General features: G+C 40.7%; 1 protein-coding gene across 2 annotated transcripts; it reads left to right on the top strand.

The window, feature by feature from the left end:
* Positions 1-3,897: 3,897 nt before the first annotated feature.
* On the top strand, positions 3,898-15,182 carry HS3ST1 (heparan sulfate-glucosamine 3-sulfotransferase 1). Of its 2 annotated transcripts, none has more exons than XM_059470781.1 (2): positions 3,898-3,989; positions 12,515-15,182. In XM_059470781.1, the coding sequence occupies exon 2, from the start codon at positions 12,643-12,645 to the stop codon at positions 13,603-13,605; it is 963 nt and encodes a 320-aa protein (XP_059326764.1). In that variant the 5' UTR covers positions 3,898-3,989; positions 12,515-12,642; the 3' UTR covers positions 13,606-15,182. The 2 variants fall into 2 exon arrangements, with proteins under 2 accessions (XP_059326764.1, XP_059326765.1); XM_059470782.1 differs by lacking the exon at positions 3,898-3,989 and adding an exon at positions 4,407-6,119 and having other exon boundaries at positions 11,708-15,182.
* Positions 15,183-16,307: the final 1,125 nt, after the last annotated feature.

The following is a 16,307-nucleotide window of genomic DNA, read 5'->3' on the forward strand; positions in this document are numbered from 1 at the left end:
GCTTTTCTAGTCAAAATGGTGCCTTATTCATGTCCTTACACTCTTGCCCTAAGTTAGACACATTTTCTGTAAATTTTGGACCTGAAGTAACACACCTTTTATTTCCTGAATTTAAAATAACATTACAATGTATACCTATTTAATTGTATTTTAAAATTCTACACCCGAATTCCATTAGCTGACTGGATAACTCTACTAATTCCTCCCTGATTTCCCTAGAGCATTCCCTGGTGACAAAATAGAAACCTGTGAGTCTGAATTCTTAAGTCATATCTGCATTATTTCAACCTGACAAATGTGAATTTTGTTGCGTAACAGGTAGCTCCAACATAGACCGTACAGAGAAAGCTCTAACTACTTCTTCTATTAAAAAATTTTCATGTCTTTGCTCCTTCAGCTACTTTCCACCTCCGCATCTCCAATACACCTATTGTGAGAAGCACAGTGTTTGAAATAAAGTTTTCAGATCCCTCTGATGCTTATGATAGCACGAATCCAATGCTCCCCAGGCTGTACTGGGAGCTGCTTCAGCCAGCTCAGGGCTGAGCCAGCAGTAAAGCCACCTCCAGGGCTGGCTGAGAGGCCCTGGGGTCTGTCCTGGGAGGAACATTGCTTCCAGTGAGTCACCACCTTCTCCTTCCCTGCTGTGCAGCCATCCCACCTCTGCTGCCCTCCTGTCTCCAACACGGCTCCTGTCCTCAGCTCAATCCCCAAAGTAGTCAGTCTTGGCTCTGAATCATTTGCTATCTCCTTCAGCAGAGTTTTTCCTCTAAGCAGGCTCTCACATTTAATTTAATCTTTGGGCAGAACAGCCTTCCTTTTGCCTGTATGGCACATGTCAGTCATTCAGGATGTGCTAGAACTTTGGTAACCCCATTTCTCACATCTTCATTTTTGGACTATTGAGGGAAGCATAAATAAGTATTGGCAATGTTGTTTTCATTTCCTTTCTCATTCCTTTGGCTTTAAGAAGTCTCATTTCCTTTTTCTACATTACTCATTAATCAATTAGCAAAATAAAAATATGGCACTGTTGACTCAATGTCACTCTCTCTTACCACTTTACCCACAGTTGAAGAGAAACTACCACCATCATGTCAAATAAATCTCCTTTGAGGAAATTACAAATTTGCTTGATAAAGAGAAGTGTGAAGGCAAAATACTCTCATAAGGCACCAGATTTAGTGGCTTGGAACATCTGAATTTAAAAAGTAAGGATTACATAACAATGAAATGTACTTGAAATACCTTAAGAACTGCACAACCAGTAAATCTTGAAACCTTATTGGCAATTGGGATTCGTTATCAAAGCATTGTGGAAATGCTTCCATTGTCAATATTTAGCATCAGTATTGTACTCACTGATGAGATCTTGTGAAAAGTGAAGAAAAGTAATTAAATCTAAACTTTCTTGAGCCTATCTGTGAGACGCTGCAAGAGATCACTTTGTTTAGCTTATTAAAAAGGAAAAAGAATACTGAGAAATGACCTAATTAGAATAAGAAAGTATGTTTTTGGGCAAAACATATCTTTAATCTACCTGGGAAGGTGATAATATAAAACAGTGGCTTGAAGTTACCCTTAGATACCTTCAGATAAAAGGGTACACAGATGCTTTCTGTTATTATTTTGACACCAAAGATAGTTCATGATTGGAACAATAAAGAAATGATGATTTTTTCATCTTTTGATTCTTTTATATCAAGACTGGGTATTAAAAATGAAATGAGTATTATGATATCTGATCTATAGATCACATGGAAGAAACAGTGATCCCTTATGACTGAACTATGCAGGTCTATAGCTGAACAACATTTAAGTTTTTTGTTTTAACCTGTTTCCAAGACAATCAAAACCCACATTCATGACATGCATATCAGTGTTAAACAGCAAGGCTAATCACAAATTAATGTATTTCTCTACTAGACTCTCAGATTTACAGTAAAACATATGGAAATGTATAAAAATACAAAGTAAAAAGACAGTATTATTGTTTTGGGGCTTTTTCAGTAAACGCTCTTGTGAAATGCTCTATTTTGAAACATTAAAAGTAAAGTATTTGTACATATCTCTTGGTGCTAAAGCAACCACACTGCAATGATATAGTACACTTAAATACAGAAAGCATGTTAAATATGCAAAACCATAAAATAAAATACATTTATAGTTATACCATCCTATTTTTCCTTAAGTACTTACATTTGTTTCTTGAAAACCTTTAACAAAATTCTACTTGGCAGTACTCTTTTAAAAACATAATTGAGTACTTTTCACTCCTCAGATGTTCTGTTACATATTTCAAGGCTGGAGGTAAATGGTTGTAAACAAAATAACTCCACAAACACAGCTACTTCCTCTAAACCACTTGAAATTGCTGGTGATACTTTTATAAACACATCATCTTTGTTCTGCTTCCCCCAACAGAAGTCATGCTTAGAAAGCAGAGTTTCATAATTGGTAGCTTTGCCTCCTGTTATCAGTGCAGGCCAAGGCTGAAGGTAAAGGATATAAGAAAACTTACAACATGAATATTTGTGCATAACACTAATGCACTAAGCTGAGTTTTGGTGGAGTGAGTAAGTGAGACCCAACATTCCCACAGCCCAGCACTCCAGGGAGTAAATGAGGTGTGAGCAGGCCATAGCCCGTGGTTAAAGAAGATACAGCCCTGCTGAGAGGGTCAGGAAGGTGTAACCACCTGATAAACAACACTGCTCCATGGATGAGGAGATTGAAAAAAACACTTTTTTGCCTCAGCTTCAATGGCAACCTTTTCCCACTCTTCTGTCATGGATGGACAGTAGGATGGGGACTGGGGGAACAAAGTACCTCCCACTGTAAGTACAGATCACATTTGTCACCACCACACAGCTTTGTGGAACTTGATGAGATACATCCCAGAGTCCTGACAGAATTGTCTTCACTTCATCACTTCAGGCAAAAACCCTACGACCTGTGTACAACCAGTGCTAATAGACTTTGTTTGGGAATACCCTACCTGTGTCAGATTTGTTAAACTACAAGGAATTTATCAAAATCAACTGAGAACTTAATTTTATTTTTAAAATTTATTTGGGTCTGTATTTTGCTCACATTGAAATTTTGTAAATTTCAAGAGTTTGGCACTTGAAATAATGGATGCAGTGTGTTAATGCCAGTTTAAACTCATTTTGTCTTTAAAAAAAAAACCAGTTCAGTTTATGGTAAATAAAGATCTATTTCAATAAATTAATCTTAGGACTTAAATCCCCAGAAGTTCTTTTCCCCACTGCCCTTAAGGAACAGTATTTCAGTCATTTCAGACATCCATACTGCTTCAAATTCATCTGGCTAAACAGAAAGCATTTCAGGAAGAAAAAAAAAAAATCAGAGCCATTTTGTAAAGTCCCAAGAAAGTAAACAAGAAGTAGAAGAAGTAAATACAAGTACTATAAGTCTGTTATTCATGCAGCCTCGCATGGGTGGTATTTTTATAAGTACAGGAAGGAGGCAATCGAAGGACTTGGAACTCCTTGATCCTTGTGCGTCCCTTCTGGACTGATCCTTGTGCGTCCCTTCCAGTTAAAGATATTCCAGGATTTTATGGAGGCGGGGCAGGTGCGTTTGCTGCGCACAGCCGTTCCTTTCCCCGGACCTGTGGCATTATCTGGGCGAACTCCCTGTTAGCACACAGTCCTGTGTCGCGGGCCCGCACACCCGGGCTCAGGGGCCGCCGCCTCGCAGCCCGCACCCGGCGCGGCGCTCGCAGCCCGCGGGCCGGGCGGGGCCTGCCCGTGACGCGGCCCGGGCGGGGCCCTACAAACGAGCCGGCGCCAGGCTCGGGCTGCGGCGCTGCCGGCCGGGCGAGGCGGGCGACAGCGGGCGCTCGCAGCCCCCCGCAGCCCCTGCACGCCGCCGCCGGGCGCGCTGCCCCGGACGCCGCCGCTGCCACCCGCGGGCGCCCATGGAAGAGCGGGGCGAGCGCTGCCCCCCGGCCCCGCGCCCCGGCGGTGAGTGAGGCGGGTGCCGCGGAGGGGAGCGGCGCGCCGGGCCGGGCGCTGCCGTGCCCGTGTGGGAAGTTCGGGGTGGGCGAGGGTGCCGGCGGCCGTGGGTGGGCTCTGCCGGCCCCGGGGAGCGCTGGCGCTGCCGCCCGGCGCCGCCGCCTGCCCGGCACCTGCTGCCGGCAGGTGGGAGCCCCGCGGCCGCGGCAGGAGAGCGCCGCTGTGGGGCTGCGGAGCGACTGCCCGGCCCGGCGGTACCGGAGAGCTGTGCCCAGCCTCGGCAGGGACGCGCCGAGCTGCCTCAGCCCTCCGGACTCACGGAGCCAGGCTCTGGGAGGCAGCGCTGCCCGTGGGGATAGGAGAGAAAGCTGCGGGGAAAAGCAAAGTGCTCGGCAGCACCTGGCCAGGTGCGGCTTCTGGGCACTTTCTTCATCTTCTTTCTCCTGTGGCAAAATAACAAGCGCAAGTAAGGGCAGAGTGGTGGGGCTCTGGAAGCGAGGCGCCTGCCTGACGGGAGAACACTCGCAAAAGCTCTGCTGAGCATCTTCGATCCGCTCGCTCCTCACATAATGCTGGAGCCGGCGGGATGCAGCGTGCTGAGCTAGAACCTGCGAGCGGCATAGGGCTGGGGGCACAGTGGTCCTTGGGGCTTGGCAGGAGGGCACAAAGCCTTGATTCGAGCTCGTTTCTGTTCTGAAGGACTGGCACCTTAAAGCACTACAGCAAAGGCTTGGTTACTGCAGTTCTCGGTGTGCTTTGCTAGGATAAAGGTGTGTGCAGTTCAAGTCTTGTGGGGGTAAAAGGATGCCGAGAGGGACGGGTGGTAGCCTTCAGATGGAAGAGTTTGGATTTGGTCTCATCTTCCAGCCAGAAATTCAAAAGATCAGGAGGGGGCACACAGCTGAGTACAGGCAGTTCAATCATCTCAGCTGGCTGGGAATTAAAGTACATTATTCTCCTTCCTTTCTCTGTCAGTGTAGTGGGTTAAGGGCTTTCCCAGTCTCAAGACTGTTCCTCTTTGGATTTTGGTGTGGAAAGAAAAAATACCTGTGAAGTTCCAGTAATATCATGCTTGAATGGCACGGGGATAGAATGTCTGCAGGGAGCATCTTTCTGGCGTGAGAGATCCCATGCAGTGCCCACTCCCACTGAGAGAGAGCCTCTGCAGTATGTATGGCAAATGGAACATAGTAGAACACATTCATTTTGGTGAATATATATATTCTCTGGCTATCAACCCTAATTTGTAAGTATAAGTATAATAACTGCTGCAATTTACATCTGCCAGCATTTGTTGCACTCTTGAATAAGTGAATTTCTCACAATGCTCAGAAACGAGCACCTCTCAGTAAGAGCACAGTCACTGGCATCAACTTCAGCTCTCTCTTGCACATCCATCCTTTCAGGACCCACCCTCTTTTTTTCTCCTCTTTCAAAAACGCAGCGGGTTTTGATACTACATAACCAAAATTACCTCTGGTAGGTCAGCAGGAAGGTTATGCATCTGAAGCAAGGCCAGCTGTTTGTTGCAGTGGAGAGACCCTAATTTGACAGAGCAAATTCCAGCCTGAGGATTGCCAGGTTCCCATCTGTGTCCCTTTCCTTGTCAGGATACTACCTTGGTTGCTCTGAACTAGCCATATGCTTGCACAGGCATTACAGAAAACCAGAATGTGTGGAAAACACTTTCTAATACATGCATGTAGGTACAATAAATACAACTCTTCTGCTTTTTATTAGAGGAAATAAAAAAATGTTTTATTAGTCTTACTAACCTGGGATCTCTCCCTTCCCTCATCCAGAAATGCCACTCACATCGCATAAGATATCAGAACGCAAAAACATGTCAGAGCTGATGGATTTCCATGAAAACTTTTGATAATGAGAAAAACAAAACTGCAGTATGCTAAGGCAGACCAAGATGGGAGATCCTGCTGGTCATCTCATTTGTCACTCCAGAACAGGAGGGTTCCCTCCAGGTCACTGTGTAGAGCTTTGCTCAGTAAATTGATTGGTTTAGCTGAGTCTAATACAGTGATGACCTCACCAGTATTCACCCTGCTCCAATGTTATTCTGAAGGCAGGAGAGTGGAAGATACAGAAATCTACTCAGAATATGAACTAAATTAATATTTTGAGGTGTGGAGATTTTTGTTGTTGTTTTTATTTTTGCTGTAAATTACTGGTATTTGAAACAGGGCTTACATCCCTGTGTAAGAGGCAAGAAATTGCCTGGCAGAGGAAATGAAAATGGGATTGATTAGTCTCCTGTGTTCCCTATTTTAATACATCCAGTTAAGGTGAGCCTTTGTCCTGAGAGGGGGCAAGACAGGGCAGAGCCATCTTTTCACACATGCTGTTTTCTTGGGGACAGCTTTGATGAATTAGGAAGCAGCTCTATTAACTGTGCAGTAGATTTCTGCTTCCTAATTAGAATGTGGCCCATTTTGCTTGGAAAGTGGGGTGGGGAGCAATTTCTGGATTTTGAATTGAGCATTTGGATTTATGGAGGGGGTAGAGGAGGTAGTGGTACAGTGTACCCTCTTTACAAAACTGAATCCTGACAGGTATTTTAAAAAATTGGTAAAAGGGGTTAAGGAGATTCCATAGTACTGTTCAGTACAAAAAAAAAAAAAATTCTGTGCATCCTGAGCTTTTCAAGTTATTTTTATTCTGGTGTAATGTCCCATTTTTTTTTTTTAACCTGCATGAGGTTCTCTGAAATCTAGGGTATTTTCTAACACTTTTTATGATCTCTTGCCATGAAAGATTAGAATGATCCCTTCTGGCCTTAAGAAAGAGAGCATGTCATATATAACCATAGTCTATTGTAAATTTGCTACCTTACTGCTCACACTGGAGCCGAACTCCTTTGGAAGTCATGAACTGGTGGCCTATCTAATTTGCATAAACTCTATTTATCACAGCAGGTGCAGAAATGCAGCAGATTTCAGCCAAAAATACTTCCTACCAAGTCAGCCTTTCTCATTTTGTGAATTTCCCCTTCCCAAAATTTAACAGCCTTTTAAAGTGTATTTCTGAAGTTTTAGTGCTGATAGACAGTATCTCATCTTAACAGCACTGAAATTATTATTAGATTTCTTAACATCTGACTATAAAAGTTAAAGCCATGATTTAATCTTTGCTGGTTGTGCAGCAGTTTTTATGTAATTTGGGAAATGTACATATCATCTAGGCACTGTGGGACAGGTTTATACAGTTGCATGTAGTTTCATGGCTCAATGTGCAAATAACTTTTGATATTTCATGATGTGATCAATAGTTTATGGTTTTGGAGACCTTCAGTAGTATGTAGTTCTATTTCCTTTACTTACCTCTTTCCTTCCACCTATCCCCATAGCACTCACTAATGTAGGAAAGTATTTTATTTGTAGTTAATTACTGGAAACTAGAATTCAAGCATTTCATTGGCAAATGTTGTGTAAAACTTTTGTTAAAATGGGTTTAAAAACCACAAGTGTATGCAGTTGGAAGTATAGGAAGAATTTCTTCATAGAGAGGGCATTGTGATACAGTTTAATAGATAAAAGTAAAAAAAAATGCAGAATATATTTTTAAGAAAAAACATTTCGTAATTTGAATTAAATTTAAAAAACCCAAAAACCTGCTCCCTATCTTTTCCTGCTCTTGGCTGAGCTTTAAGTGATAGCTTTACTGGGAATTTTTATGTTACCAGAGTACAAAGTGGCACTTGAACTAATATAAACAACTAAGCAATACATCTTGTGGTGGACAGAGTCTACTATTAGAGGATATACTGTTCATATCAATGAGTTCTTGAAGGATTTCAAGTACACTGCAATTGCTCTAGTTGGGTTTTTTTAAAGCACATCACTGAATACAAATGTTCAGAACACTGAGTCTTTATCAGTTTAGGAAGTTGGTTATCTAAGTTAGGGGAATTTTTTTCACTAAGAGAAGAAGCCAGCATAGCAGATGTGTGGGCTGTACTGCACAGCTTGGTTTAACCAGCAATGTTAGTCTTATATTTTGCAGTACTCTGTACCCAAATATGTGCAAGGGAAAATATAGTCCACAAATTGTCCTGAGGTTCTATCACATCAGCAAAACTAAGTATTCTTTATGGGAACAGACTGTCTTGCTCAGATTTTCAGCTCTAATCTCCCTCTACAGACAAACTTCAGCAAGTGAAGTATAGTTCTCATTCAGTCCAGACTGTATTTTTAGATGGCTGTGCAGAGATCTCTCCAGTGAAGGGATTCAGTTCTGCGAGGAAATAAAATGAGGCTATCTGAAACTTAACCTGTTTGTCCACAGTCCCTAAAGAGCCAGGAAAACACTACTTCTCTTTAATGAAGGTGAAGTCATTTGCATGCTTATGGAAAGGATGATGTCTTACCTCTCCTAGTGACTGTCCTGCTGGTACCTGGGTCCCGTTAGCTCTGCTGAATCTCTCAGTGTGTTGCTGTGGGCTTTTTTTTGTGAGGTATGACTCTGCCTGATGCTTACTGACTGCCCTACAGACACTTCTTATGCCTCTTCCTACCACTTGGGCAGCTGACTCAGAGGCTCTTGTGAAAGTTCAAAGCTAAATCTAACCCTATCCAATTCCCAGCAAAAATTAAGTTATCACTTTAGGAAAAAACTACCTTATTTTGTTAATGCATATTAAACTAAGAAGTCTGTATAATCTAGATGGTTTAGGCAGTGTCACTGGTGACACACATATAGAGGCATAGAAATACCTTTGTAGAATAGTAAGAAATATCAGAAATTACAAAATAGTGATACATGTTTCAAAGAGTACTGAAACAGGCTTAAAAGTCAATGACATATGGCAGCCTCTGGCCGTCATTCTGCATTTACTGATTAAATTTTCTATTTATTTCCAAGTTACTATTACTGTTGAATAGGCTTTAATAATAAAGTCCATATTGAATCTGGTTAAATAAACAGGATGGCACATTTCACTAATTAATTGGAGAAAGCTGAAGAAAAGATTAAGCAAAAGCAATCAGAGTTTTTGAAAAGTCTTGGTATAATCTTCAAAGCACCATTTAACATAAACTGTGTTTCTTTTACAACTTGCTCATTTAGTTGTAGCAAATACAAAAGTAATGGCTGTCAGTTAAAGTTTTTGAACTAATCTGGAACACAGGGTCATGAAGTGAAGTCATATATGCTCTGCATGACTTGTGGATGCAGTGAAGAGAATTCTTAAAGCAGAAAAGTAGCTTGGCAAAGTGCCTGCTTTAAACTCCTCAGTGCATGCTTCTTATTGTTGAAAGAGTTTTTCAGACCCACAAATTATAAAGCTATGGAATACACAATTGCATCATTTTATATAAACCACTGTAATTCTAGACAGCAAACTACAGATTGACCTAAAGCATTAAAGAGAATGTAGGACATAAGAGCTGAATGACAACCCATTTACATGCTGCTTTATTCCTGAAGACCACTCTTCTCACACATTGTGTATTTTATGCTGAATTTAGAGGCACAGTCATGTCCTTTGTGTTGCATTAATCTAACAAAACAAAATAATTGATCTAGATATCAGGCCTATACAGTTTGTGAGAAACAAAATAGAATGGAAAGAAAAGGCAGACAAAGCTCTATTACTTGAAAACAAAACAACAATAGCGTATAGGTACTCTGAATGGCATAGTTACTGATGTGGTTTTTTGGAAGTGCATAAAATAAATGCTATCAGTACAGTAGAGGTGTTCTGCAGTGGAGGATGTGCACCTGAACAAATAGCTGAGGAGGAACAATGAAGTTCTGTATGTCTGAAACAAAAGATATTCCAATGTTACAATGGGATTTCATATTGCAACAGGAAACAGTTGCTTTTGTGTATTTAGAAAAAGCTGTGCCCTACAGAAGTCTTTAACAATGGAAGACAATTGAGGCAGAGCTCCACTGAGACTCAAAAGCCTGCCTGAGGTGGGGCCCCTGGTACCACACCTGTAATATCCCACGTATTCTGATTTCAAAGATGCTGGCTAAGACAAGAGTAGAGCTAGAATGAAGAGACACCTTCCTATGTCTTTTTCTCAAAAGTTCCTATGCTATAGTCAGCTACAGGAAGGCTTGAATAAAAAAGTTGGTGACTGACTCGTATGCAAACTATGAGTTACAAATTAAGAATCCGAATGAATTAATATATAGCATTAATTTTCTTTTTCAAAGAGAAAACAAAACACCCTAAAAATCCCCCAACAACAGCAGGAAAAAAAAAAACCACCCCCCCCCCCTTTCCAATCCAGTGGTGTGCTGTCACTGAGACCAGCAGCTAAAATTTAATTTTTCCAGAGATAGTCTGTTAGAGAACTTGGCTGCTAGCATAGCATATTTCAACCTGACTATTAAGAAATAAGTGTTCCTACCAGAAGGCTTTAAATTCACTTCTTTCCACACAGTTCAACCTGTTCCTTGCTAGAATCCTATTATGCTTTTCCAATAAGGTGTTAAGACAACTGCTCCGGCTTACTATTTATGGAGCCAGTGACTTAAAATATACTGTGAAGTAAGTGGCTATTCCTTTTAATCTGTGACCTTAAAATTCAGCAGAGTTGATGTTTTGTTGTTCTTGTGTACTGAGCTGCCCATCAGTCGCTGATCCAATCTGGCTGGTGCTGTATCCTGTGCTCCCATTGCTGCTGAATATTGTGGCAGCAAAGCTCAGGGAATTTACCTACATCGAATTTTCTGTCACCCAGTGTCTTCCTCCATCAACAGCCACACTGTGGGGCTGTTAATACTATTTCTTGTTAAAAGTGATTTAGATTAAGCTGAGAATGAATAGGAGGAATGGTGGGGACAGGGAAAGAGATCAGAAGACTAATGATGACAGATGAAATGGAACTCTTCCAGACAGAGAAAACTTAACAGTGGCCAAAAATGGGAAAAAACCAAATTCCTCTGCAGAATTGCCTCACATCAGACATTACAGAATAGCCTGAGACAAGGTATGCCCATAAGCTCAAAGCCTGTGGGCATACAAGGAGGCCCTCTCTTAACTTCACATCATGACACTTTGCTTCTCTTTCTTCGCAGCCTTAATTTCTGCTTCCGAACAATATTGCTGCCTGGTAGCCCGTTAAAAATGGAAAAAGGGAAAGCAAATAAGTGATAATCAGTAGAAAACATCAGGAAGCAGACCTGTTCCGTTCAGGATGGAGTCACGACCTCTGTAAATGCAAAGCTATCAAACAGAACTTTAGATTACTTAGAAACACATCATTAGTCCTTGTTGCACTGGGACTTAGGTTATTGTGGAAAAGTCATTAGTTCCTTTTCACATTCTCTGGAGAATTTCCAAAACCTAGCCCTTGCATTTCCTCAGGTTGTTCATATGTAATTTCATATTTCAGCCCTTGTTAACTGGCACAGTATGTGCTGTTCCAGGCTTAAATTCATAATTACAGTAGCCTGCTAAGGCAAAGCAGTCAGGTACTCGGCTGTCATGGCCTCTGCTTCTAAGTGGAGTTAGCAAATACTGAAATCCACACCAGCCCTTCACTGAGGTTATAAAGTCTTTGGAAGACGTTGTAATTCAGGGAGCTTGTGTACACAGCCTGCTCATACTGCAACAATCTAATAGCTCTACTATGTGTGAAACCATTACAATTTCACTTCAAACATTGTGTTAAAAATACCCTGACCTTTAAAGGGTGTTCAGTGGTGGTATTTAGTAGTCTTTTGATAAAGCCTAAACTTAGTTCTTTACATCACAGCAGCTTGCTGGCTAACTCTTGAAATGACCTTCAGAAGTACCCATTGTGCATTTTCTTTCCTGAGTATGGAGTTGGGAACCACAGGTATTCTAGTGTTTTTTTGATTCAGTCATACTATAGTCTATGGTTTTATTATCTCACTTCTTTGCAGGGCCAGTGTGCAAGCCACCTATTTTATCCTTAGAAACAAGTAAGCACAAAGCAAAAGTTAACTTCACTTAAAAATTACACAAAATTCAACTTTTCCTTGGTGTGCTATTTATCTAGAGCTCTTCCTAATTCCTGCCCAGGATGGTGTTGCCTTCTCATGTTGGACAGTTCTATCTACATTGCATTAGCGTTTTTCCCAGGAGGTTTGATTTCTAAGGTTGCTGTTACATGATTCTTTGAGAGGCTGTAATTCCCAGACATCCTACAAGACACTCAGCTTTTAGGCATGCTCTTTTGGTCCCCTTCACACCTTTTCCTTTTTATGTTTTGTTTCTTAGACAAATCTGTTCTTGTAGACTAAAAAAACAATTCTTTTATGATTGTGGTTCAACTCGAAGGAAATCAGATTTTTAAAAAATAATAACTAATAACACCCTGTGTGCAAATGAAAGATTCATAATATTCATGTCTCTTGATGTCAGGAAATAATTTTCTTATGGCATCGTTGCACATGCCTGTCTTTTAAAACATTTAATTGCACTAAATTATCTATGAGCCTGGAGTTGGGAAAGCTAAAGTTTGTTCAGCTTTGAACAGAAAAAGATAATTTGCAGTGTGCCTGGATATAAAATAACGTGCTTTTTCTTTTCCCTCTTTCAGCAAAGTTTTTGCTTGAGAAAAACACATTTGCTCAGCAAAACAAAAACCACTTTTAAGGGTTGTTCTTGGTGGAAATTGCTCTATGCCCTATCACCTAGTTGAGTGAAACCAGACTAAGAACTTCTGTCATGGCAGCTTTTCTGCTGGGAGCTGTGTTGCTTATTGTTCAACCTCAGATAGTGCCTTCCAGACCAGCTATAAATTCAAATGCTGAGACTTCTTCTCAGTCTGTTCAGAGAGAGCTTTTAAAGAAAACATCTCAGAAAAATGACTTCAAGGAAAACATTCATTCTAATGGATCATGTCAGCAGCTGCCACAGACTATTATTATTGGAGTGAGAAAAGGTGGAACAAGGGCTTTGTTAGAAATGTTGAGTCTCCATCCAGATATTGCAGCCGCAGAAAGTGAAGTTCACTTCTTTGACTGGGAAGACCATTACAGGAATGGATTGCAGTGGTATATTAATCAAATGCCATTCTCGTATCCCCATCAGATCACCGTGGAAAAAACTCCAGCGTATTTCACATCACCTAAAGTGCCTGAAAGAGTTTATAACATGAACCAATCCATGAGACTACTCCTTATTTTAAGAGACCCAAGCGAGAGAGTGCTGTCAGATTATACCCAAGTGTTCTACAACCACATGCAGAAGCACAAGCCGTACCCATCCATTGAGCAATTCCTGATAAAAAATGGTGAACTCAATGTGGACTACAAGGCAATAAACAGAAGCTTATACTACATTCACATGCAGAACTGGCTGAAGTATTTTCCTCTCGATCATATCCACATTGTAGATGGGGACAGACTAATCAAAGATCCCTTTCCAGAAATAGAAAAGGTAGAGAGATTTCTGAAGTTATCACCACAGATAAATGCTTCAAACTTTTACTTCAATAAAACTAAGGGGTTCTACTGCCTGAGGGACGGTGGTAGAGAGCGCTGTTTGCACGAGTCCAAAGGACGAGCACACCCGCAAGTGGACACCCGGTTACTGGAGAAACTGCAGGAATATTTCCATGAGCCCAACAAGAAGTTTTTTGAGCTTGTGGGCAGAACATTTGACTGGCACACATTTGTGGCAAGTTAGTGGTAAGCTTCAGAACCTATGTTCCAGTGTACAGCTAGAAGATTTAAAAAGGGCATTTAAGCTATTATTTATTTGTAAAATCCATAAATACTTCTGTACAGTATTAGATTCACAATTGCCATATATACTAGTTATATTTTTCTACTTGTTAAATTTGAAAGCATTTTGTATTGTTTTTCATGGTTGTTAACATTGTGTATGATGTGTCTATATGAAGAAACTAAATTATTTCATTGCAGAAGGTGCTCTCTTGAGAATGTGTTGTCTTTTTAATAAATAAGAAATTCATTTCGACAGAACATTTCTGAATTATTTGAATACTTTGGCCTTCCTGGACTATTTTCTCTAATTGCTAATGAATATGCTAAATTTTACCTTTCCATTTTTCTTAAAGATTAATAATTTCTTTTCCTTTTGCAAATACTGTTGTAGCTAACAAATTGTTCAATCCTGCTTTATGAAATTATTTCCTGTCAAAGTGTTGGTACTTACACGTGTTGGGAAATGCACACCCAAAGGACAATGGATGTCTCTGTGTAATTTGATATATTAACTGCTGTACTTAACATTCATATTCACTGTTATAACAAGTGCTCCTCAATTCTTTGGCAGTACAGTGCAGGTTTCATGGAAGAATTTTAAAGATTATGTGGGGACCAGCTCATAAAATACAGTTAGCTGTAGAAATACGGTCAACCTGAAAACTTCCAGTCTCTGAATGTATGTATACTTCATAAAGAGGTATGGTTGAGAGAATTTAAGCAATATAGAGACTTTTTCAAGGCTGCTTTTGACTGTTCCTACATTTCATAGCGCATTTATGCTTTACCATCGCTGAAAATGAACACACCAGAAAAATTAGTTGGTCTACATTCCAGTAAGCAGGAACTTCTTTCATATAAATATTTCTACATTTGTCCCCTACTTAAGGCTGCTTTCTATGAGTTTTCAGTTGCTTTGTGCAACTGCAGATTGCCTATGGACTACTATTTGTTTAATCTCCTTCCAAGAACAACGATGCCAGGTCTTGATGAGATGTTTGTTGTGGGATTAACCCAAATTCCAGGAAATTGCCTTGTTTTTCATCTGCTAAAAATGGAAAATAGATGTTGGTACATTGGTAAAAACTGCAGTTGTCCTTATCTACAGTGGTTATGATGTGTTGTTCGCCATCAGTTTCTGGAGTTAGAGTTAATCCAGTTTTCACACAAGGCTTCTCACAGTACTTTCAATCCAAGATACTGATTTTTGTTTCATGACCTTGAGTTTAGTTGTTGAATGTGCAATGGCAACACCCAGTAAATTTGAACTTGCTACAATCCTTTATAAAATTTAAATGTGAATTCATTCATTTATTTTCTGGTGAGCTAGTGCAGACTTGGGCACTATAACAAGGTATCATCTGGATGCAAATATCCCATATTATGCCTTTTGCATGAAAATTTGCAGATGCTGTCCCTCTCTCCCACTCCTTGTGCACCTGCCCAAGCTGTATTCAACCTCAGAGAGGTTGGCAGTGTTTTATAAAGCCTACAATGAAATGGTATTGTACTCAATAAAATATTTTCTGAATTGCATTTTTCCTTCTGTATTTTTTCTTCAGTTTCTAGTTTGGAAGACCAGAATTTAGGATTCAATTCCAGTTTAGATTTCAGCTAAATGTTACTTAAGAGCTTAGCTATTGATTGAATAGTGTGTTGCTATTGATATGAAAGCTGTTGTTTGCTGCTGGGTTGTGTCTGAATGATTCACTGCTGACCCAGGATATACAACAAGGAGGCAAAGTTTCTGGTGGCAATAATGTCAAATCTTACATGAGGCAGATACCAAAAATAACAGAATCACAGTACCATCAAGTTTCTCTTAAAGTTTTAGAAGAGAGAAATTCAGGGAATTTTGTGTAAGGTGGGGCAGTATTTTTTCCTACATTTACCCCATTACCTTGGTAATGTTATCTCTGCAGGAGCCAGCTGGACCAAAGTGATTTTGGCCCAGACAAAAGGCTTCCATTAGCGCCTTCCTGCAGTCTCAGATTAAGCTCACCACATTTACCAATGCTTTGCTGAGAAAGGAAAAATACTAGCAGGCATGTGACCAGGAATTGGAGGAGTACATGGAGGCAGGGCTGCAACAAGTGCACCTGCAGCAGGTTGAACAGGGTATCAGTGTTGAATTGGAAATGCCTGTGCAATACTGCTGATGGTGGTACTGAGGATACTCCTAGTGCCTAGTGCTGCTTGATACCAGTAGTTTGCCTGTCTCTAAGCAGGTCACATGCACACATTTCCCCACACACAACATGGCTTGTCTCTATAGAAAGAGAAGTGCAGCATGAAGCATTAGGTCACTATTACGTGTACAGTGCTAGGACCTCATAGAGTGTTGTCTGCAGGATCCAGAGGTGAAGTGACCACTTCAGGGGACATTCTGAAGCACAATATCACAGGAGTCACATCCTCAACACCAAGTTCAGAGGGTCTCACAGAAAGTATATCATACCCAATGCTTACACCTTGTGCAGGGACGGCCTGACTGTACAATACCTTATCCTGGAGGTAGCTTTCTGTTAGCTGTGATGGTGATGAACAATAAATCACACCCACACCAATAATAGTATTAATGTTTACCTGCCATAGGTTCAAGAGTTCAAGAGTTCCAATTCTGAAAACTATTCCATGTGAATGTTCTGTTTAATCAGAGCA

This window comes from Ammospiza nelsoni, chromosome 4 (assembly GCF_027579445.1).
Source record: "Ammospiza nelsoni isolate bAmmNel1 chromosome 4, bAmmNel1.pri, whole genome shotgun sequence".
In the NCBI taxonomy this organism is placed as follows: Eukaryota; Metazoa; Chordata; class Aves; order Passeriformes; family Passerellidae; genus Ammospiza; species Ammospiza nelsoni.

What these genes read in the sequence shown, in the direction of transcription:
- HS3ST1 (XM_059470781.1), top strand. Translation starts at nt 12,643, where the DNA reads ATGGCAGCTTTTCTGCTGGGAGCTGTGTTGCTTATTGTTCAACCTCAG.